This window comes from Argentina anserina, chromosome 3 (assembly GCF_933775445.1).
Source record: "Argentina anserina chromosome 3, drPotAnse1.1, whole genome shotgun sequence".
Taxonomy (NCBI): Eukaryota; Viridiplantae; Streptophyta; class Magnoliopsida; order Rosales; family Rosaceae; genus Argentina; species Argentina anserina.
In genome coordinates, this window is record NC_065874.1 from 31,203,757 (window position 1) to 31,227,463 (window position 23,707).

A 23,707-nucleotide genomic window follows, 5' to 3' on the forward strand; every position below is an offset into this window, starting at 1 on the left:
TCCTCCAAATCAATGACATTAATTTCTGCTGAATGAGTTGGTTGAACTGCTAATTCAGGATCCAATGGACTTTGCTCTTTTCCTCTTTAAAGTGTTTCTTTGATGGTGGTGGTTTTTTTGCAGCTGGGTTTCCTTTGGAGATTGAGTTTGGGCATAGTTGTCAGTTGTAAGGTTTCTAGGGTCTGCATGTTAGAATTGTTAAGATTTTATATTATGGTTTTAGCCATTTAAATTTAGATTACTTTTTGTTGTGGACAGGTTATCTGCAGTCTCTATTCTTTTTCGCTTCCCCAATCTCCAAGAGATCAGGTAAAAGCAAGTATTTTGCTGATTTCAAATATCTGGTCCTTATTTTTATTTCACGCATTTGGACAATTCTACTTATTCTTAATTGCAGGTTGAGAAGTAATAGTGAACTTCTTCTAACCCTAAGCACCTTCATCAATTTTAGTTCAGTTTTGGCTTGATGGGGTATCAAGTCACAAACAATTTCTGCTTACCTAGGTTCCTGGATTTGATGTTATAATTCTTTGACTACTTAGATTGGTTTCATGTGGTGTTACTTTGTTTGGTTTGTTTAATTATGTTTTGGTTAATTTTTCTTCAGGTTAGTTAGTGGAACATAGTTCAATCAATTATGCAGTTGGATGTTGGCATGAGGTGTTGTTTCTTTCATTTCAGTGTTGTTTTTTTAAAACCTTTTAAATTAATTTTAACCAAAACATTGGTCTTCTATTGTATTAATTTGTTTTATTTTGATTTTTCTTATTTGTGATGTTTAGTGAATCACAATTGAGACGAGAATGCTTGGTTGGATATTATGCATAGTTGGGTGTTGGCATGAGGTGGTGATTCTTTCATTACACTGTTGTTTATTTTTTTAATTTTTTTTTACTTAATTTTAAGGAAAACATTGGTTTTCTATTGTATTAATTTGGTTTGTTTTGTCTTGATTTTTCTTATTTGTGATGGTGAGTGAATCACCGTTCAAACGAAATGTTTGGTTGGATAGTTACTTAAGGTAGTGTTTATTTCATTATATATTTCTTTTTAGTTTTGTTAAGTTCTAAATTTTATTTTTTTATTTTTTATTTTTCTATTTGTTACAGGAATGCTTCAATTATGATATTAGAACTTTTAGTCTATGCAATTTGTTATGTTGTGAATCTGGTGTATGAGTATACTGTTGTTGAGACTTAGACGGGCAGTTTTTTTGTTAATTTATTCAAAATTTTGGAGTTATGTTCATGTAACAAATATTTGTAATGTATTGGTTATGGTGTTTCAGTTGTGGTTTGATTTTTTTAACGGGTGCAACTATTTGTTAATTGGTCACAGTGTTTATAATTTTTTATGGAATGCTCATTGAGTTTTCAGTGTTTATTGTTACTTGAGTGGAGAACTGATTAAAGTATGTTTCAATTTGTTTGAGTTTTTTCATTGGAGCTTATTTTTTAATTGTTTCAATCATTTTTTCTATTCCCAGATCAGTGTCTTTTTTGATTAATATGAATAGAAAGAGCAAATGTGATCATGTACTAAGTTTCAAAATGTGTAAAGCAAATAGGCTAACACGGAAGAAGATGTTATTACATTGAATACATTTGTACTGTAAAATAAATAAACACCAGATTTATTAAATATGGTTCATTGTAGAAACAAAATTGTGTAATGGAGGAAAATTGTAAATTTTGTTTTAAAATTTAATATCGTGTACAAGATTTTGGTATTACTTTTTTATGCGTGTATATATATATATATATATATATATATATATATATGTTTGTTTGTTTGTTTTGTATTTTCCAGGTTTTTACATTTTCTCTTTTCTACTTCAATTCTTCATGTATATATAACTATTTTTGATTTATATATATATATATGTGTTCCTTATCTTTATATATATTCTTTGTTTGCATTATTTATGGTTGGGAAAAAGAGGATACCAGATGCTGATTTAAAACTCAATTTAAACTAACCACATATGAGTTCACTTGACATCGACTGTGTATGTGTAATTTATACTATGGTAGATGTCGTTAGAGCTATTACTCACGTTGGTCTGATCTAGGAAATCACTGTTAGAAGAAACATTGGAACAAAGCGATCTGTGATTATATATGATTCAAGGTGAAAATTGGATATATAATAAAATTTTGACATAAATGTTGTTTAAAGACTAAAAAAATGATTTGCATGCAGGAACAAACCACTGATAATTACATTGCTAAATTCAACAATTGATGAGCTTGATGTGGCTATTGTGAGGATACCTCCTCCAGTTATAGTTGCATTCACTAGCATGACAGTTAGAATCAGTGGCAGTGAGTCATTGTGTTCAAATTGTTTCTTTATATAAATTATTTATTTTATTTTATGAAAGTAGTAATGTAATTCATTTTGATTACAGATAATATTGTGTTGCGGTTAACTCTAAGCACTTGTGTGTTCATAAACCCACTGATACACGATGCTTATGAAATAAAGGAGAAGTATGTGTACGTTCTCAAATTAGGCAATTTAAAAATATTTATGTTAGCTACTCTAGATTACCAGTATCACAAACTTTTGTTAGTGCATATTTATGGAGCAATACAGTACACATGTGCTTAGACCTACTCCGGCTGCTATGTCAACGGTGGAGGTAAAACTAGACTGTGTATCGTAGTTTTTTATGTTAGTATAAGATTAACTTCACTGCTAACATTTATTTGTCTTAATAGGATTCGATTTTTGTTGTAAGTGCTGTGATTACCGAGATTCAGTTTGATCATGGATGGTACTACCTTACATGTAGTGATTGCAAGAGAGAGCTTGAGCTAGAAGAAACCTATCTCCTAAAATGTCCTACACATGGACCTCAGATTGGGATCCCACTGTAAGTGTTAATTAGGATATTAGTATTCAATTATTTTTTATAGGTGAAACAAGTTATGTGATTGTATAAATTATGATGCTTTCATTAACAGCTTTAGATATGAAATAAGTCTTCATGATGGAAGTGAAAGTGTACAAGCTCAACTTAAAGGACTTCCTGCATAATCTCTGTTTGGAATTACATGTTAGCAGTTGGTGGATGATAATGGTTTTGTTGATCAAAAAATCATTCCACAAGTAATGTCAAGACAAGATGTTGTTGCAGTGTTTGTGGCGGATTGGATATGATGGAATAAAATTTGAAGTCATATCTGTGTATCCTCAATCTGGTAGGAATTATATAACAAATGAAACACTGGAGGTAAATGTGTTTCAATAGACGAAATGGTTCGAAAATTGAACTTGGACAATATAACATAAGGGCTAGTGATATTTATCAACATCTAAATAATATTGAAAATTCTTTTCTTATTGTAGTGTTTTTGCTATGTTTATCATCATTGTTTTGTTTTTTAAATTTATTTAGGGCACCAGTAAGTGGAACTTCTACATATATGAATGAAAACATTGCTCAACGTTATCCTTGGTACTAAGGGTAGATGTGAGAAGCTGATATTTATTTTATATGTATTTATTTCATATTAGTAGCAAACTATGGTTGATGTAATCAGAATACTTTGTTTGTTTTTTTTATCTTGGTGTAATGTTGTTAGACTTCTGTTGTGTTTTTGATATCTTTGTGATGTATTCATTTTGAATGCTTTCCTTTATAATGATAAGTGTCGCTATTTGGTTTTGTTTGGTTATTCATACATGATATTCCTAATTGCATGAGGAAATCTTAGTATTATATATGAAATCAGTCCTGATAAAATTTGGATGCATATTATATTGAATCCACCCTGAAACTAATGAAGACAATTTATCATTGTTCAAGTTATTATACAGACCTATGATATGTATGTTTGCAACTCAACATGTGTGAATATTATTATCAATGCCTCCCCTGTAAACTATTTACATTCATATCAGTCTCTTTTTTGTAGTGCCTGCAATTCAATCTTATTATAGTTTTGAAGGAGTCTAATTGATTAGCTTGAATTGGTGATGTGGACGACAAAAAAACATACAAACGACCACAATATTTTACATTGCAAATGCACAAAAAACCATAAACGATATCAATTTTGCATAAGTTGTATATAGTTGCCTGCAAGTCTGCCTCCCTTGCAGCCCTGCATTGCTGCGTAACTTCACTCAAAATGAAGACATTTTCGCTTCGGTCCATATGTATTGAGTGCCTACTACATGCCTATTGGATTCATTGGTTATTAATTGTATATCAATTTGCAAGCATATTGGCCAAACTAATGTATAACACCTTTATTGTATATCACTATTTTATTTTTACTATTCATAATCATTTTTTTGGTCATTAGAAATAACCCTAATTGCTTTCTATACATCTCATCTAAAATAAATGAATTTAAGTTTTGTGAAATAGTTTCTAACTCTGATTTGTTAAAATTTACCATGTAACATTAATCTGAAAGGTCCGTATAATCATATTATATATTGTTAACGGTACATTCATTAGATGATCTATACATCTGGTGTTTACATTGTTTATTACACACACTATTTAATTTTATCAATTTTGGAAAACTTATACCTATAGTGGAAACATACAGCAATAATGTAACAGAACTCTGCTTTTCAGATCCATCCATTGGTTTATTTAAAAATCTGAACAAATTGATGCATTCTTTGTCTACAACAATTTTCTGGTAACATGTTTATTTCTGCTGCATCTCACTTATTTACATCTTTCAATGGTGACATATTTGATTTTCATTGGTTACAGTTTTGGTTCATCAATTCTATCACAGGTCATAGACATGCATTGGGTGTAAAAACTGTACACTTTGCTTATATAATGGTTTAAACTGTACACTTTGCTTATATAATGGTTTACATCTCTTTGTAACTCAGTGCCCAGCTATCATTCTCATACTGATTGTTTTTTTTTCCAGGTTTTTATCTTTTCACTTTTCATGATTTACAACATGTTTATTTTAAGAATAGAATTAGAATCATAAGGAAGAGTAAGTCGCTTTCCTATATCATCATCCACCCTTGACATCAGTCTTCTAGATCATTGACTCTAGCCATCACAAATCCTTTCTCTGCATTCCTTCTCTTCCCCGCTATCAAAATCCACAAGCATCATCACTATCTTTCATTTTGATATGAAGTATAACATGTTTATTTTATTATTGTGAGTACAGTAATGTACATCTTCATGCCTATTTATTTTAGTTAATAGTGTGGAACAATTTACAGCAACAATATTATTTCGTTTCAAGTTAAATTGCATGTGTAGCAATTAGTTTGGTAATTAATTGTTTTGCGGTTATTTAGATAAAAATGGATATGACAAGAATTACTTATATTCATTTGAGAACAAGAAATGCAACGATACAAGTCAGGGCGTGTAGAATTTGGAGCTTGAGAGATAAAAAATTCAGCCAATTTGAGGATGTGTTGCAGTGTGTCCTGGTAGACAGTGAGGTAAATTTTCTGTACCAGGTGAAAAAAAGTATACATATTTGTTGTTTCATGATTTTAATATCAACTCATGTTATAATATATCAGAACCATGTCATCCATGCATTGATACAAGATTTCAATCATAGAAGTGAGGTTTTACAATTGGTTTAAGGAAACGTTTATCAGATCAGTGATTTTCTTTGTGTATCCAACATTGATAGATTCATAGTTGTTCCTCATGAAGTGCAACTGATGTTTACAAGCCAAATAGTGTGTAGAATCATGGCTCATATTGATTCTTTAATTCCGCTTCATTGGTTTCAATTTATTGATTATCAAAATTTGATAAAACGTCTGGACAATGATATCTATCTCACGGGTAAATAATAACTAATTACATAGAATGTATGCAGTTCCTAAAAAATTAAGGTACTTTTATCTGTTACATTTGTAACTTTGTAAGGTTTTGTAGATGTAATTGGACTATTATCTAAAATACATCGAGTAAAACGTATGCATATATCTGGATCATTGACAGTTAGATAAAAGATTAAAATCACCAATAAGTGGTAAGAAGAAGACATATTGATATTTTTTTTTACCTTTCTGCGGATAAAGAAAGAAATGGTTAGTGTTAAAACTGTTTATTTGTTAGGGGTGAAGTGTTGAAGGTCAATCTTTGGAACTCAGTTGTTAGCAGATTTAATCTATCTACAATCTCTACTACACATGCATCAGTTGTTGTTGCAATAACCAGCACAAAAGTTAGAGAAAAAATGGTAATATTGCGTTCACCTGTTTCATATGTTATAGATTGATAGTAATATGAATCACAGTTATTTTGGTATGTAGGTTTCATAGAAGTGCACTCATGTTTGAGTACTTCTATAACTGTAAATCCAGATATCCGTGAGACATATGATTTGAGAGTTAGGTATATATCTTTAAAACATGTTCAGTGTATTGAAATATATGTCTACTGCATTCTAACCTGGGAAAAACTTGCGTACAAACTAGTATGTACGCGTGCGTCCGAACTTTCATTTATTTGCACACTTTGAGAATATAAATACATGATTTCAACCGTTCAAAAGTTTAGTTTATTACTAAAGATCATTTCTATAAAATATCAACATAAACAAAAATCGTTTGCTTTGTCGATTGCATCAAACAAATGAACGGTTATGGTGAAAGTTAGTAGTCTCATGATCAACCGTCAATTTGTTTGATGCAATCGACTATGAAGACGATTTTTGTTTACATCAATTTTTTGCAAACATGATCTTTAGTAATAAACTAAACTTTTGAACGGTTGAAATCATGTATTTATATTCCCAAAGTGTGCAAATAAATGAAAGTTCGGACGCACGCGTACATACTAGTTTGTACGCAAGTTTTTCCCTTCTAACCTTATATATTAATGTATTTCATAATTTTTATTCATTTATTATTATTTTTAAAACAATGAATCAATTAGAGACAGTGGAACATCTGTGAAAGCATTGGATTCGAGTGATAACATTTGCAGTTCAAAACAGATGGTGTGTGATGTAAATCCAAATAACTGTACATATATTTCATTTTTTATATAATTAATCACTGATTCACTGTTTATAAACAGAGTCATGAGTTTTTGATAAAGGCTGACATCATAAAAATTGATTTTCACAAAGGCTGGTATTACACAACCTGTGAAGAGTGCAGTCAGGAACTGAAACAAATAGAGCCTCATTGTTTCAGATGTCTGGTGGATAGGTCTCAATCTAGCATGCCAATGTTAGTCAAATAATGTTGTTTTTGATACAAATGTTTCGTATATGTTGTCACAAATATGCTTAATTATTACTAACTTTAATTTTTATAAAAGTTACATGATGGAGATCACTCTTCAGGATGAGAGTGGAGACTTCCAAACCATGCTTACAGGAGATCCAGCAAATGTATTATTTGGAATGTCATGTGAACAATTGGTCAATTATCAGAGAATAATAGGTCAAGAAAGACCCCCCCCCATCTGATAGAGGAGAAAATGTTTGAGCAATTTACATGGATCATCGAATATAATGATTCGGGGTTTAATGTGGGAGCAGTGTATTCACAGTCAAGGAAGAAAAAAGAAAAAAAGCATGGATCAAGGTTTAACATCCAGACAGTAATTGACATGCTGAAAATAATTAATAATATTGATACTGGGAGGTTACAAGTCTACTGTATTTCTTTCATTACTATATTAATATGCATATATCAGTTTAATATCTCATTGTATGTTTTGTCTCAGTACATCTACCAGTAGTTATGTGCCAAATACAACAAGAGGATCGACAGTTCAGCAGTATTACTGAAGATGAAACTTTCATATCATTTTGTAATAAAATGTAAGAACATATGTGTTGTCAGTATATTAGAGTTCGTTGTTTTCAAATCTGTATTACATTGGTCATGTTCATTCTTAAAATTGTTAATAAATGAAGCAGTATATTGAAAATAATTCATGCTCATTCTAAAACTACATATGTTGGGATACTTATGCAAATCAGATCATGTGTTAAACGTTTATATCATTTTCTTCAATCTATCCTTCAATACATTTTTTTAATACAATTCTTACAACACCCGCGCGCTTACGCGCGCGGGTTAATACCTAGTAAGAACTATAACTAGTGCTAAATCAGCTAGGAAAATAACTCCTAATACCATGAAATAACCTAATAAGCAAAGGAAACAGCAAATTCTAGAACAACAGACATAAGAAGCATTCCTAAAGAAACTAGAAATAAGTCATAACAGCTAATTGCCATCATTCTCCCCCAGCGAAAAAGACTCGACACCGTCGAGGAAAACAACAACTTGAGGATGACGACGACGTGTGTAGGTATGAATAATAGGAGGGTGGCTGGCTGGCAAGGAAAGAGAACTGGAACTGGACTCAGCGCGAAGATGATCTTGAAACTGCTGCAAAAGAGAAGGATCCAGGCGACGAAACTCATCGTCTGTGATCCAAGTAGCATCAGTAGCAGGGCGGGTGGCCCAACAGACAAGGAAACGCTGAAACCCGCCGGAGGAGGAAGTGACATACTCATGATCAAGGACGTCAGCAATCTGATCCGAGTGAAGAGAACCAGAAGAGGGAAGGCTAGGAGCCTTAGCAGGGGTGTTAGAAAAAGTACCTGGAGATGCAAGGGGAGGTGTAAAGGTACCACGATAAGGAACAAGATCAGCCACATTGAAAATGGGACTAATGCTCAAGGTGGAAGGTAGGTCCAGAAGATAGGCATTGGAGCCGAGCCGCTTCAGCACCTGATAAGGTCCCATAGAATGAGCATGTAATTTTTTAAATGACCCTTTAGGAAAGCGTTCCTTGCATATGCGAGCCATTACATAATCACCTACTTGAAACTCCTGAATACGGCGATGAACATCAGCAGCAGCTTTATAGGTGTCGACACTTAAAGAGATTTGGCGACGGACCTCAGCATGCACATCACGAATATGCTCAGCAAATGCAGCTGCTGAATCAGAAGTACGGGAATCAGCGGGAAGAGGAATAAGATCAACAGGTTGACGAGGAGAAATTCCATGGACCACCTCAAAAGGACTCTTCCGAGTAGATCGGTTAACATAATTGTTGTAAGCAAACTCAGCAATAGGAAGCACAAGGTCCCATGTTCCTTGTTTGTCACCAACCAAGCAACGAAGCAGATTACCCAGGCTACGGTTAACAACCTCAGTTTGTCCATCAGTTTGGGGGTGGAAAGCAGAGGAGAATTTCAAGGCGGTCCCAAAGAGCTTCCACAAAGTCTTCCAGAAGTAACTGACAAATTTGACATCACGATCGGAAACAATGGAAAGAGGTAAGCCATGTAGACGAACAACTTCCTTGAAAAACAACTTAGCAACATGGGAAGCATCAGATGTCTTGGAGCAAGGAATAAAATGGGCCATTTTCGAGAAACGATCAACCACAACAAAAACTGAGTCATGTCCCCGAGCAGTTTTAGGCAATCCCAAAACAAAATCCATACTCAGATCATGCCACAGAGTGTGAGGAATAGGCAACGCAGTGTATAAACCTGTGTTGTTCTTACGTGCCTTAGCTAATTGACAAGTACGACATTGGGAAACTATACGAACAACATCCTTTCGTAGCGATGGCCAATAGAAACGGTCCTCCAAGAGGGAAGTAGTCTTGTCCCTGCCAAAATGACCAACTAGGCCACCAACATGCATCTCCCACACAATATAGTCTCGAATAGAGGTACGAGGAAGACATAAACGTGTTCCACGAAAAAGGTAGCCATCGCGGAGATCGAAGTCAATGTGATTGTGACGGTGACCAGTAGAAACATCCATGTATATAGACCCAAAATCAGGACATGACGCATACTCGGATTTCATGCGATCAAAACCCACTACCTGGACATGTAAGGTTTGTAAGACACCAACAACACGACTAAGTGCATCTGCCGCCTTATTATCAATCCCAGGTCTATGACGAAGGACAAAAGAAAATATTTGCAAGTATTCTGTCCAAGCAACATGTTTTCCAATCAGTTTGCGTTGTGAATTGAGGTACTTAAGGGCTTGGTGGTCAGAATAAAGGACAAACTCGTTAGGTAGTAGATAGTACTGCCAATGGCGAAGAGCACGGACAATAGCATAGAACTCCTTGTCATAAGTAGAATATCGTTGTCTGACTTCATTAAGTTTTTCGCTAAAGTAGGCGATAGGATGACCTTCTTGACTTAAGACACCTCCAATACCAACGCCAGAAGCATCACAAGCAACCTCAAAGACTTTGGAAAGATCTGGATGTCGTAAAACAGGGGCTTCGGCCATTTTCTGTTTAATTACTTCAAATGCTCGAGTAGCAGCAGGGGTCCATTGAAATTCACCGTGCTTCATGCAATCAGTAATGGGAGCCATAAGAGTGCTAAACCCACGAATAAATCGCCGGTAAAATGAAGCGAGACCATGAAAACTACGAGCTTCAGTAAGAGTGCGAGGTGAGGGCCAACGCTGAATAGCAGCAACCTTCTCTGGATCAGCGCTAACGTCAGCGGCAGAGATAACGAATCCCAAAAAAAGGACCGACGGTTGTAGGAATGAACACTTCTTAAGGTTAGCATACAATTTAGCTTGACGAATAGTAGAAAAGACCGTCCGTAGGTGCTCAAGATGCTCTTCACGAGATTTACTGTAAATAAGGATATCATCGAAGTAGACTACCAAAAACTTGCCAATATGCTCACGTAACACGTGATACATGACGCGCATGAATGTACTTGGGGCATTAGACATGCCAAAAGGCATAACTAACCACTCATAAAGGCCATCAGGTGTCTTGAACGCAGTTTTCCACTCACCCCCTAAACGAATTCGAATCTGATGGTAACCACTACGAAGATCAATTTTAGAAAACCATTGAGACCCAGCAACATCATCAAGCATATCATCAAGGTGCGGAATAGGGAAGCGATATTTGACAGTGATCTTGTTTATTGCACGACTGTCAACACACATTCGCCATGAACCATCTTTTTTTTGTGTAAGAAGAACAGGGACAGCGCAAGGACTGAGGCTATGCCGAATAAAGCCTTTGTCAAGAAGACCTTGAATTTGTTTATTTAATTCAGCACGCTCTGTGGGATTCATGCGATAATGAGGGAGGTTGGGAAGTTGGGCACCAGGAACAAGATCTATAGCATGTTGGATGTCTCGCATAGGCGGAAATGCATTTAGCAAGTCGTCGGGAATGACATCAGGGAACTCATCCAAAAGGTGTTGAACAGTAGACTCGGGTGAGGAGGTGTTGTCAGACCTTTCCTTTAATACTACTGCATAGAAAAGACCGGATTCTTCACTTGCCCGTGCAAATTCTCCTGCGGTTAAAATATTAAATTTATGAGGTTCAATTAAGGGTTTTGGTGGAGGAGGACGAACTGTTGGTTTGGCAGGTTTCAAGGTAATGGTGGTGCCCCCATGATTGAACATATATGTATTCTCTCTTCCAAAGTGACGAATATCACGATCATAAATCCATGGGCGTCCCAACAAGAGATGAGCAACCTCCATGGGAAGAACATCACAATAAAGGTCCTCAGAGTAAGATCCTAACTTCAGAGGAACACGGCACCGCTCGGACACAGGTAATTGTGTCTTATCAACCCAAGCAACGCGAAAAGGGTGGGGATGAGGTTCTGGAGTTAAATTTAACTTGCTGATAGTGGCCTTAGAGATGACATTCATGGTACTACCTCCGTCAATGATGAGTTTGCAGGGCTGTCCGTTGCAAGGGACAAATGTATGGAAGATACTAGTACGTTTCCAAGCATCGGATTCAACAGGAACAGAGTAGATGCAACGCATGACTTGTATTTGTTGATTTGGAACACTGTCGCTGTAGCAATCTTCAAGGTCAAGATCTCCAACATCATCCAGGGGTTCAATGACTTCCTCAGTAATATGCACACTGCAATACTCAGGTTCAGCATGAGCAAGGGCTAGAGTACGTTGGGGACAACGAGAAGCAATATGTCCCTTGGCATGACAATAATGGCACTCAATTTCGGAAGGAAAAGTTGAAGTAGTTGAGGCTCTATTCGGAGAGGCAAAGGGACGTGTAGGGCGAGAAGAGGAAAAAACTTGTGGATTGACAGGTGTTGGAGATGATGATGAAGTAAAGCTACTGGTAGGGGCAGGGGCTGGTGCAGTACCAACAAAACGACGAGCAGGGAGTGGCCGAAGGTACTTTTCCACTTCCAAAGCTTTATGGAAGGCTTCGTCAATAGTGCTTGGAGAGTGAAGAGACACTTCACGCTTGATGTCAGCTCGTAAGCCATTGAGAAACCGAGTCACAGTGACATAGGGTTCTTCAATGATTTCGCAACGGAGCATGAGCTCGTCAAAATGAACCATGTAGGCACTCACGGTTAGGGAGCCTTGTCGGAAGTTTAGAAGCTGATCAAGAAGTTGACTGCAATAATAGTAAGGAAGGTATTTCTCTTTTAACCGAAGTTTCATCTCCGTCCAATGGACGATTGGGGGTTCACCCATATTGTGCAACTGAAGTAATACCTTTCGCCAATGTTTCTTTGCAGAACCTACCAGTTTCAGCTTTGCAAATCGCACACGCTGTTCGTCATCCATACGATACCAGTCGAAGTAGTCATCCATAGCTGTAAGCCAGTCAAGAAAGAAACTGGGATCCATGCGACCATCGAATTCTGGAGCATCAACTTTGGTTCTTCTAGTAATATCGTCATCATAGCGATATGACTGGTGGTCATTGTGACTTGTCGAACCTTTTTCAAACTGTCGGAAACGACGACCAAGTCGCGGTGAGAAGGGTTGGTCAAACAAAGAGAACTCATCATGTTGGTGATCCTCTGGTTTTGAGGAAGAATCTTGCAAGCCTTTAGGAGTAGGGAGGAGGCCAGAACCAGCTGGCTTGTCCTGAGGTGGTTCTATCTTCTTTATTGCATCCGCCAAAGTTGAGTGAATGTCTTTCTGAATCTTCTCACAGAAAGCATGGAGGTAATCAATGTTCAGCTCCTGAGCTTTGGTCACAACCTTGGTAAGGATAGCCATGTTCTTAGTAAGTTCACTAAATTGGAGTTTGAGCGCAGCATGGGATTCTTCTAGGTCTTTCACTGTCATGGTGTCTCTTGTGAAAAAAAAAAACAGCTGGGAATGGAGGGAAGCGAGACCGGTTAGGCTACTGATACCAAATTGATGTAGGAGCAGAGGGTGACTAAGGGGCAGAGGTTAGAAGAGGGTTCAGAATAGAAGAGAATAGAGAATAGGAGGTTTAGAAGGCAGTAATCTTTAATAATCCAGTCTGCCCTTTAACTCAACACATAGCTCCTACTTATAAGAACTATAACTAGTGCATAACTAGTGCTAAATCAGCTAGGAAAATAACTCCTAATACCATGAAATAACCTAATAAGCAAAGGAAACAGCAAATTCTAGAACAACAGACATAATAAGCATTCCTAAAGAAACTAGAAATAAGTCATAACAGCTAATTGCCATCAGGATTTGTTTTCTTTGGCATTTTAAGAATTCTTGTTTTCTACTGTGTTTTTATGTATTCCAAAGCCAGCGGATCCAAGTTCAACATTTGCCAACAGGACTGCAACTACAGAAGACTCCATAAATCACCATCCCACTTACGCAGAAGCCTCTAAGTGCTGCCATTCAAAAAATCAAAATTTATTGATCTTTAGAAGTTACACTTTTGTGTATAAAACAGGAAAAAGGCTCACTTTCCCAATGCAATCGTTATTTACAATTCAACTCTTCTAACTTAGATTAGAACACCACACAATCAGAGCTATCCTACATGCACCCCACTGCTATAATGAATAACAGAAATCGGGTTAAAGAATAAAATACACAAATTATAAAGAAATGAACAAGAAAAATAAATAGATCATGATCAGTTTCCTTCAGAAAGGATTTCAAGTTCTGCCCACCAAAGAGGGGATAACTTTGGTGTCGCTCTATCCGGCCCAATAGCTGTGATGTCTTTTAACCTGGCTGTGATCTCTGCCATCTTTGGTCTTTGTTTCGGGTCAGGATGGACACAATCTGTTATAACCTGAAACAGTTTTCCCAGCTCTTCTTCTTGGTAAGTTTCTAAGGTAGGATCCACCATTTCTCCCAAGTATTTGTCCCCTCTTAGATAATGTGATGCCCAGTCTGCAAGAGAACCCTCTTCCACAGAGTATGGAATTCTACCAGTAAACATTTCAAACAATATAACACCGAAGCTGTACACATTGCTTTCTGAAGTTGCAGTTGGGATTTCCGTAAGTCCTTTGTCAGTTGATCTTCTCTGTGTTGTAGTGCCTTCGTTCCAGAAGCTGAAATCTGATACTTTGGCTGCATAGTCTTCAGTCAGGTATATAGAAGCTGATTGCAAGTTCTTTTGGTATATTGGCGGACTCATTTGGTGCATGTACTCTAGACAGTATGCCATGCCCATGGCTACTCTTACTCTCATTCCCCAGTCCAAGTGTTCGGCTTCTTTTACTGCAAGACACAGCCAAAATTATAAAACTGTGTAGATAAATTATTGTGTAGATACTACAAATTTCATAGGGTACTCACTATGTAGATGCTCAAAAAGTGTTCCATTTGGAGCGTATTCAAAAACCATCATTCTTGTGAATGGCTTCTCTTCTTCACAGTACCCGATCAGATTTACAAAGTTCTTGTGGTTCACCTTGGATAATGTTTCTATCTGCAAAAGAAATATATATTAATGGGAGTGAGCAATGAGGGACAGTTAGGTACTCTTGCAGTAAAAGATGCATCAAAAATCATGTCAATCTTTACACTATACCTTCTTTCTGAACTGAGCCTCCAGATGTTTAGACCAGTCTCCAGCAGATGTTGATGTAATGCATGTTACAGCTATTTCAACCCCACTTGAAAGAGTCCCCTTATAAATGTTACCATCTGAAAAGCATCCAATTATATTGCTGAAATCTTCACAAGCAGCCACAAGTTCTGATCGGTTGAGCTTTGGTACACCTGGATCACATTTCATCAAGTTGAGTACAGAATCATGTATAAAATCGAAGTACAAATTGGACTGAACAGTTTTTACCATGTCTTCATCAGAATTTATCAAGAGATTAACAGATAAACACTCATTTAGAATAGATTGTATCTGTTTGTGCAGAGGGCTGTGCACTCTCACGATTACTGACCTGTTACAAATGCTTTCTGCAACTGCCCACTTAACCCTGTTGTCCAGGGTCTAACTGTAACCACTTTACTGCTTCGGACAAGCATGATGCCAATGACTGAAAGTAAAATGAATAAAGAGCCTCCAACAACAGTTGCACAAATCAGAACTACGCGGCGCTTTGACTTTGAACTATTTTTAACCCCTTGCACTGGAACTGAAGCAGGGGATGGAGTTTGTGACGGACTAGACTCTGTTGGTGTTAAAAAAGTAGTTGGTGGAATTGCTGGGACTGGAGAGGCTGGAGTTGGTGCTATCAAAGGCGAGGGTGAAGGGCTCATAAAGCTACTTGAGGGAGATGGTGAAGGAGAATTTGATGAGGGTGATGGTAAAATTGGTGAAGCAGATGGTGGTATTGAAGCTGAAAATGGTGATGGAGATGGTGAAGCCGATATGGATGATGTAACCCTGCCATTTGATTTTCCAATTCTGGATGGCTCTGGCTCATCTACCACCTGCTGCAACCTCCGGTGAGCTGTATCTCCAGGTAGGGCAGTGTTCCTAGAAAGTAAGAAAAGGTTATCCTAGAATATGTAGGAGATAAGAGGTTACTACCAATAGAAAAAATGTGCAAGGCCATAAAAGTATAAAATTTGTAGGAACTTATTAGATACCATGTCAAAAAAAAAGGTGAAGATTAAACTTGTCTTGTGAACTAGGCCTGAGCTGAACCCGGCCTTTTAAATCAAGCCAAGACATAAATATTAGATTATTTTCACTTGCTTACCAGTTGACAGATCTGCTCATGGATGATGTTCCAAAAGCAGGATCTGTTAGTTGGCTCTCATCTGTTTGGCATTCAGAAATCATCTTGAGCTCATGGACGTCAGGAGATAAAAAACCAAGAAACTGGTTATTGTCAAGTAAGCTGCAATAACAATGAGAATATCAGCTCAGTAAAAGTCACTAAAACAAACTCTTGAGTTCAAAGAGTTCCAAAAGAAGAACATACAGGGTAGTGAGGGACAGATTGTTGCTGAAATCAGATGGAAACGATCCACTAAAGTTATTATATCCCAAGTCCAAAACCTCCAGCTCCATCAAATCTCCAATCTCTTCAGGAATTTTGCCAGAAAAAGAATTATTCCGCAAAATACTGTAGTAAAGAAGCACCAATTCAGATCGAGAGTAATGAATTACAGCAAAAGCTTTCCAAAAAAGATTGAAAGGAAGCAATGGAATGCACTGTAGAACTTAGAACAATTATAGTCTTACATAGATTTTATGTGAGCCAGCTTTCCAATATCAGGAGCCAATGTTCCTCCAAGACAAAGATCTTTCAAATTCCTGCAAGTTGATCAAATTTGACTTCAGCCTCATAATTTAAGAACACTGAAACTCCACAGAGCTCTAAATCGATATGATCAAGAATCCCAGCATAAAGCCCTCTAAGGACAACCCCATGAATGCAGGTAGGACATTATAAATTGCCATTCTTTCACAAATCATTACAAGTTCCTGATTCCAGATTACTTTTAAGCTTCAAGCTGAAAAGGGTGAGTAGTTAATTTTATTCATATCAAACCCCACCACAAATCAATCTAGAAATACTTAATATACAAACCCATCACTTCAACAAAACCCATTTTCTTAATTTCCATAGAAAACATAAACAGATTGAACAGTTATTTGCTTCAATCTCAGAAAACAAGAAGCAGAAACACACACACAAAAAAGGAAAAGCAAAGACTCACAAGCTGATGACTCTCCCATCTGATGAGCACTCAACCCCAAACCAAGAACAAGGACCACCATCATCTTCTCCAGCATTCCAATTCCTCAAAACTCCATAAGGGTCTCTGATCACTCTCTCCCTAAACCTCAACAAAGCCAAACCTGCACCAAAAACCCATTTCAGCCAAACCCCAAACATGATCAGCTAAACAATGCAGAACAACTGTTACAAACCTTCACTGTTGAGACACCAACAGAAGCTCAGATTATAATGAAACAGTAGCAACACAGACACAACAGCCACCACAACCCGATGAAATCCCCACCGTCGATTCATTATGCCTGAAACGCCCCAAAGAAATCAAAAAGCTCCAAACTTTGAAGTGTTGATGTGTACAGATATAAATATACAACTGAGAAAATGAGAGTTGTGGGAGTCTACTCTTTTCTCTTCTTCACATTATTGAGAATTGGCCAAACGTAGAAGAAAGCGCGTGACTTTGTTTTAAAAAAATAAAGAAATGAACTTGGTAGTTTAAAAAAACTTAGTTTGCTTTTTCAAATGTAAGACCTAGGAGTCCCCGGAACAAGGTACCGGATTATACGACAGCTCGGTCAAACACTTCGGAACTCAGCGTCGGTTTTGGGTTTCGCGGCAATTCAGTAATGTTGGATTTTTGTGTTCTGTTTTGTTTTGTAGCAGAGCAGAACAGCCAGGCGACTCGGTTTCATTCATTTGATTATATTTATAGGGCCGTCCCTTCTATTGGCCCCCACGTGCCGCTCATGTGCCTTTTCGGTGAATTTTCCTTTTCTTGCTAATTTTCATTTCCCTATTTTTGTGTGTGGGGACAGTGGGGTATTTTAGAAGACTTCATCTGGAATAATTCTGGACTTCCTTTTGATCTGATCAAATTGTGAGTGATTCTTCTCTTTGGTTTCACAGATGAGAATATATTTTGAATTTTTTCTGTGCGGATTTGTTCGTGTCTGAAAAACTTGGTGGGAGGTTGAGGATGCTGACTTTGATTTGTTTGACAATTTTTTGGTGAACAGACAAAAAAATGGGTCACTTTGATAATCATCAAAACATGTGTAATTTAAGAAACATGTGTCTATTTGTAAGATGTTTGATTTTCTTGAGCTATAGGAATGTATTCAGTGCGTATTACGTACAAGTACATGTATGGACATGATCAGATACGTATACGTGTGACATGATTTTTGCGTTATAATTTTCTAATTTTGTGTCATGTTACTAATTTGTGTACATGTAGCATCACAATTACAACAGAAGAATTGAATAATCGAATACGCATGTCTCTTGTTCAAAGTTAAAACTATAGAAAAACAAAAAATAAAAGCATCCTAGTGGTTGATTGTTGGAAGAAAGCTCAGTTTATTCACAAATTGCATGATTTGTACAGTTTTGTGATCTACTTCATTCCAAACCATCGTATTATAAAGTGGATAGTAAGAGTAGAATATAAATTGATGAATGATACATTGAGCCACCTCTAGCTTAAGAGTATTTCAAGAACGCTAAGCCACTTTCATTGACTGTATACACAAAACTAATACACTATTTAAATTCAATCCATGATCTCAGTGAAATATAATACAAATGGATCATGGCATTATGCCATTGGTCATGATCGAGGAGCTGAAGACTTGTGCTTCTCTTCTTCATCTTCGGGTTCGCATGTGGAGGTGAATCTGGAAATGAGGAACTAGTCCACATACAATCCAACACAGACACACCTAGCTTGAACCAGTACTCTATAGTTTCCGGCCTGCACAAGGCAACGACGATTATATATTATAATGTTAGCATCATCAAATTAACAATTAGTAGATCATTATGACTCTATTATTTTTGTCAGCACGCTACAATGATTCAGACCAGTTTGTCAAGCTTTGGGAATGTGGGATCTCAATGATCATCCTCATCATAACAAAACAATATCCTCCAATTACTTGGATTATGCTTCATGTGGACTAAAATATAAATAACTGGATTTTCAGGGTTTAAGAAACCGGGCTCGCATTATCAAATTCCCTTATGAAATAGTATAATGGGGTGTTTAATCAGTTTCGAGCAGGATTAGTGCTCTTGTAGTGGTTTTCAAGTCTCTGCATTTTCAGGTAAAGTGAATTTAGAGTCTTCCTTATCCAGCAACATCTTCTGCAAGTTACAATGACCTTACTGGGCTCCTCCATTAGGTTTATCTCTACGAGAATGAAGTTTATGGTCTGAGGTCTGCAGGCTATGGTACATGCATTACATTCAAAATGAGCAATGTATTGAAGTTATATTTGGCATTTAAGGGATAACTTACATGAGAAAATGTCAATTTAACTTGTTATTGGGTCTGTAGTGCTATTTGGAGTGTGTTTAACTGTTCACATTGAAACTGCAGAATGCAAAAGTGAGAAACTTTTGTTTGTAGTCTTTGGATTCTTGGATAGTATTGTGGTACTGGGTATTGGGAGCTTAATATAATAATATGTTAAGGTTAGGAAGAACGTCATTTTCAATCAATTTTATATGTCCAGTTCAATTTATCAGCATGTACACATTAAATTCGATTTAATATTGAATGGTAATCTAGTATGACAAAAATCTATGTTTGCAAGAGACTTTTTACACGGAATATCAAAACTAGTGCCAAATTATACGCCGTAACTTTAAACTTCATTTTAATTTTAGTACAAGCTTAAAATTTTGGACTCATCATCAATATTCGCTATCTTTTAACATCTTAAACTTGAAGAACTGTCTTAGTTCTTCAACAAAATTAACTCAAGCATTTGTAAGGAAAGTGATAACAATTAGCATTACAACTTTATGTAATGATACACTACACTTCAAGCTTTAAAGTTTAAACGTTGCACAACTAATACGAAACAAGAATGGGCCACATTAACTTGCTCCTCCATTACTACTTAGACCTAGTACCTGAATTGGGACTCTTATGGTCTCCTTGCTTCACAAATAGACAATGAAACCTCCTCATCTTAATAGAAAATGACGTGAGACCTTAATTTCCAATTACATTAGAGCGGTAGGATTGATACTATTATGGTCTCCAAGTACTGGAAGAGCTTTTCAGAAGCCACCAATAATTGGTTTGTTAAGTCGAATCACTTAAACTATTTGTTTTCGATTTTGAAAAGAGCAAGTTAACTGAGATACATAGAACCATTAGGTACTAAGAAACAGGTCTTACCTTTCTTAAGAACTTAATAAGGATTATTTTATTTTTTTTGGTTCGAATCGGTGTAAGAAATTATTGAGAAATAGCAACCCATCCTTGTCAAAAACTAATCCCCATGGCCATGATTGAATTCTTGTAGTGCAGTTAATCCATCATATAGATTAACACGCATGTGGAATGGACCTGAATTCATGCCAGTTCCAAAAAGCTTTAACTTTGGTATGTGAAATGGCAACCATACCACATGCTAAGTTTGTGCTCATTTCAAGCAAAGGGCGTGCGATTGTAAACCAACATTGGCTCGACCAAATTCAAAATATTTTAAAGCTTGATGTTACATGAACTCCCTGTCAACCTGTAACAGTGTGCATTGCATAATGGTTTTTGCCAAAAACTTGTACATCAAAAATATGTGTATGGGCGCCCCATCAAACTTCAGGCCCTTTGGAACCCTTTAAAGAACCAAGAGAGTGACAATACATATGACGATCGAGAAAGGCAAAGCATATAGGAAAATAGAAAATTAGTGAACTGTAAAGGAAATTCAGTGACTCATTTCAATATCGTCTCAAACTACAAGACCAAATGAAGATTGTAATGATATTTCCATAGTAATCGACAAATTTGAAGTTCAAAATCAACTAATTACGTGACCAATTACTTCCAAACTTTCATGAAATTCGAAGTTCACAAATCATGCAGACGAGAAGCGCTCAGCACATCGGATTAGAGTTCCAAAGCCATTGTAGATCACCCAGCAAATAGAGGATATTACTGCTCTATAGATCTGCAACCAAACACAACTATTTTACACGATGCAGAGCATTTGAGTCAGTATGTTATGGCACTCAAGTCCATAGATGAAAACAAAACAAAGCAAATGTACTTTCGGGAGAAAGTGTAGATAGAATGTGTGATTAAACAATTCCTCACCACCTGAAAATTATGCTATCAGTAGTTCACTAAAAAATCTTCACTAGGGTATATCCAACAGTTCCACAGTCCACGGTTTAAAGTCATACCAAGTAGTTATTACAAGCACTAATAGGCACCAGTTTAACAACGTCTATTACTACACTCAGTTTTACACTTTTTTTCTGAACAGCTACTAATTCGCGAGTACTATTGTTCTGTTTTTATTTGAAGTAAGCTTTCACCGCTGAGTTAGATCTAGTGAAAAACTTGCGTTATGAAGAAAACACACTGAGCAAAACAAGAAACCAAAAAAGAAAAGGGAAAATCATCAGCAGTTGGAATGAACACCCAAAACGTAGGCACAGAAGCCTAAAATGTAAGCTCTGAACTAACCCAACAACAAAGGCAATATAGAGATCAAACTTTGCAAAGCACACATCCTAAACAAATATCAGATAACCATGAGCAGAGAATCATCATATAGATCAAAGTTTGTAAAGCATACATCCTGAACAAATATCACATAGCTATGAGTTGTAAATCATCATATAGATCAAACTTTATTGAAGTTGCAAACTGATGATCCCATGTAAATTAAGATGAAAGAAAAACGATTAAGACAAGGCTTACCTATTCTTTGCCTCAGTAGGAAACTGCATTGTCCATGTCCAGTAAGACAAGGCTCTCTTCATAAGAATTGACAGTGTAGTAACTATATCCACAAATCCCAAGGCTTTTACATTGTTGGCTCTTGAGGTCTAACGAGAATAGTTCATACCCAGGACAAGGAGAATGTCTGGAACAGGAGGATATATGACTACGTTTGTACACTATTACTTCATTGCAATTCCTGAAACATAATGGTACGGGGAGCAAACTACTCAAGCTGAGACCCTCCTGTTCTGGCCCATGTGGAAGGAGTCGGATCAATTTGGTCTAGGACTCATGGATGCAATAGTCACTCATTACCCAGATATCACAAAAAGGATCGGCACAAAAATGACTAGAATAAAGGCTGAACAGCGCAATGGACTTCCCATCTCCAGAAGCAGACAATTCCAATGTTAATCGCCTATCACATCTCAAACTTTCTGGCATCATGGTCTCACGAAATAAACCCCTGCCCACATCCAATATCAAGATGAAATGGTGAGGATCATCTCCTTTCCACCGATTTGTGTGCCAATGAAGAGCCCCATTAACAAAAGCCTGGGGAGTGCTTGCATCCATTTCAAACCGAGTAGCAACATCAGGAAGCGTGCTCCAAGAGCCTGTGGCTAGTGAGAAAACCTCAACTACAGTTCGACAAGTGGCATCCAGTGAGTGTTCATCTTCATCCAAAAGAGTGACAAGCCTCACAACCTTAGTCTTTGGTAATAGCATCAAAAGCGAACCCAACAGAAGAGTTATACCCACCATGGGTGCAGTATGTAACATTAGGCCAAGGAAGTTTCACAAACTTTCTTATAGATGGATTCGACAATATGTAGGTGAGGCCAGATGTACTCATATCATCAGCAAGGCACACCAGCCCATTACAAGTGCCAACAACACGGAAACATTGATTTGCCAAATGAACAGATGGAACTTCAACCTCACAATGTTCACCAAAATCACGGTTATTATAATGCAAAGAGTAAAGCTCCAGTATATTTCCCTCACTATCACTGCCATCATCACTATCTCTAGCTCTCAAATAATACATTAAGGGATCTTTCTTAGCAAAACCATGGAACAACAATAGATGAGTGTCGTTCTGGTCATTAGATTCGAGTGTCCGGCGGAGATGGGTACTTATAAAACTTGGGTTTCTTATGACTGATCTCCATGCCTTACGCACAGCGGTGCATCTGATCAAAGACTTAATGGGTAATCTATGAAAGATATCCAGACGAATTTCCAGAGGAAAAGCCTCAAACTTTGCAGCAGACTCCAATTTCTTTCTGCAATTTCAACACGCATATATACAGAATGAAACAGATAATCTTTGTATTCTTGTTTAAGTTTTAATTGCATTCAGAATCATATAAACTAGTAAATTCCTTCTTCTTGGGTATATGCAATTTATTTCAAACGAAAATCTGAAATAAGTGATGGCGAAATAGGACTGAGCGAATGAGCAAAAGACTCACCTCGACATTTCTGCCGTGACCCAGTAGTCGTCGTCGTCTTCTTCTTCTCCTTCAGTGATGGGTAAAGGTGACGCAAACCCTAAACGGAGCTGTGGAGACTATTATGTGACGGAGTGGTGAACAGAGAAATGGGAGAGAGGGTTTTAGGGGTTAGGATTTAAACAGACAAACGGACCTGACCCATTGGGCTTCAAAGTAGTCCACTGTACAGTACTATAATGTGAAGGTGAACTTGCTTTCTGTCAATGTACTTTGTGGTTTGTAATGTGAAGGTACTTTTAAATTACTACAAGTTCCTTCTAGTAATCTAATTTGTAATGTGCCATTAGGGGCATAGAGTTTTTGTGGGTGGAAAAAAAAAAGAAGATTTTTTGTGCCCCTGACCACCCGGAGTTTACAGCATCAAACATAAGAGCGAATGAGCGATAGAAACTACATCCGAGAGGCCATGCCTCTATAGAGCCAGTCGTATCACTGAAAAGGTTGTGATCTACTCTAGCAGTAGCATCGGCAACACTTTTTTGAAAGATAAAACATATAGCAGCCTAGCCCACATTTAGAAGGATTTTTGTGAAAACTTAAAG

General features: G+C 36.9%; 1 protein-coding gene and 1 pseudogene across 2 annotated transcripts; both read right to left on the reverse strand.

Annotated features, from left to right (window-relative positions):
• Positions 1-13,625: 13,625 nt before the first annotated feature.
• On the reverse strand, positions 13,626-17,545 carry LOC126788896 (inactive receptor-like serine/threonine-protein kinase At2g40270). Of its 2 annotated transcripts, XM_050514914.1 has the most exons (10): positions 17,454-17,530; positions 17,093-17,200; positions 16,879-17,020; positions 16,400-16,471; positions 16,137-16,280; positions 15,912-16,052; positions 15,147-15,685; positions 14,777-14,967; positions 14,542-14,674; positions 13,626-14,463 (listed from the first exon to the last, which is right to left on the reverse strand). In XM_050514914.1, the coding sequence occupies exons 2-10, from the start codon at positions 17,193-17,195 to the stop codon at positions 13,868-13,870; spliced, it is 2,061 nt and encodes a 686-aa protein (XP_050370871.1). In that variant the 5' UTR covers positions 17,196-17,200; positions 17,454-17,530; the 3' UTR covers positions 13,626-13,867. The 2 variants fall into 2 exon arrangements, with proteins under 2 accessions (XP_050370871.1, XP_050370870.1); XM_050514913.1 differs by having other exon boundaries at positions 17,093-17,545.
• A 3,060-nt stretch (positions 17,546-20,605) lies between these two features.
• Positions 20,606-23,239, reverse strand: LOC126788898 (F-box protein CPR1-like; annotated as a pseudogene).
• Positions 23,240-23,707: the final 468 nt, after the last annotated feature.

Excerpts from the sequence above, each read along its gene's own strand:
- LOC126788896 (XM_050514913.1), bottom strand. The coding sequence starts at position 17,195 with ATGAATCGACGGTGGGGATTTCATCGGGTTGTGGTGGCTGTTGTGTCT. Across the intron at positions 16,472-16,878 it reads GATGGGAGAGTCATCAGCTT|GAATTTGAAAGATCTTTGTC; the intron begins GTGAGTCTTTGC and ends ATCAACTTGCAG. Across the intron at positions 16,053-16,136 it reads AATCTGTCCCTCACTACCCT|CTTACTTGACAATAACCAGT; the intron begins GTATGTTCTTCT and ends TTGTTATTGCAG.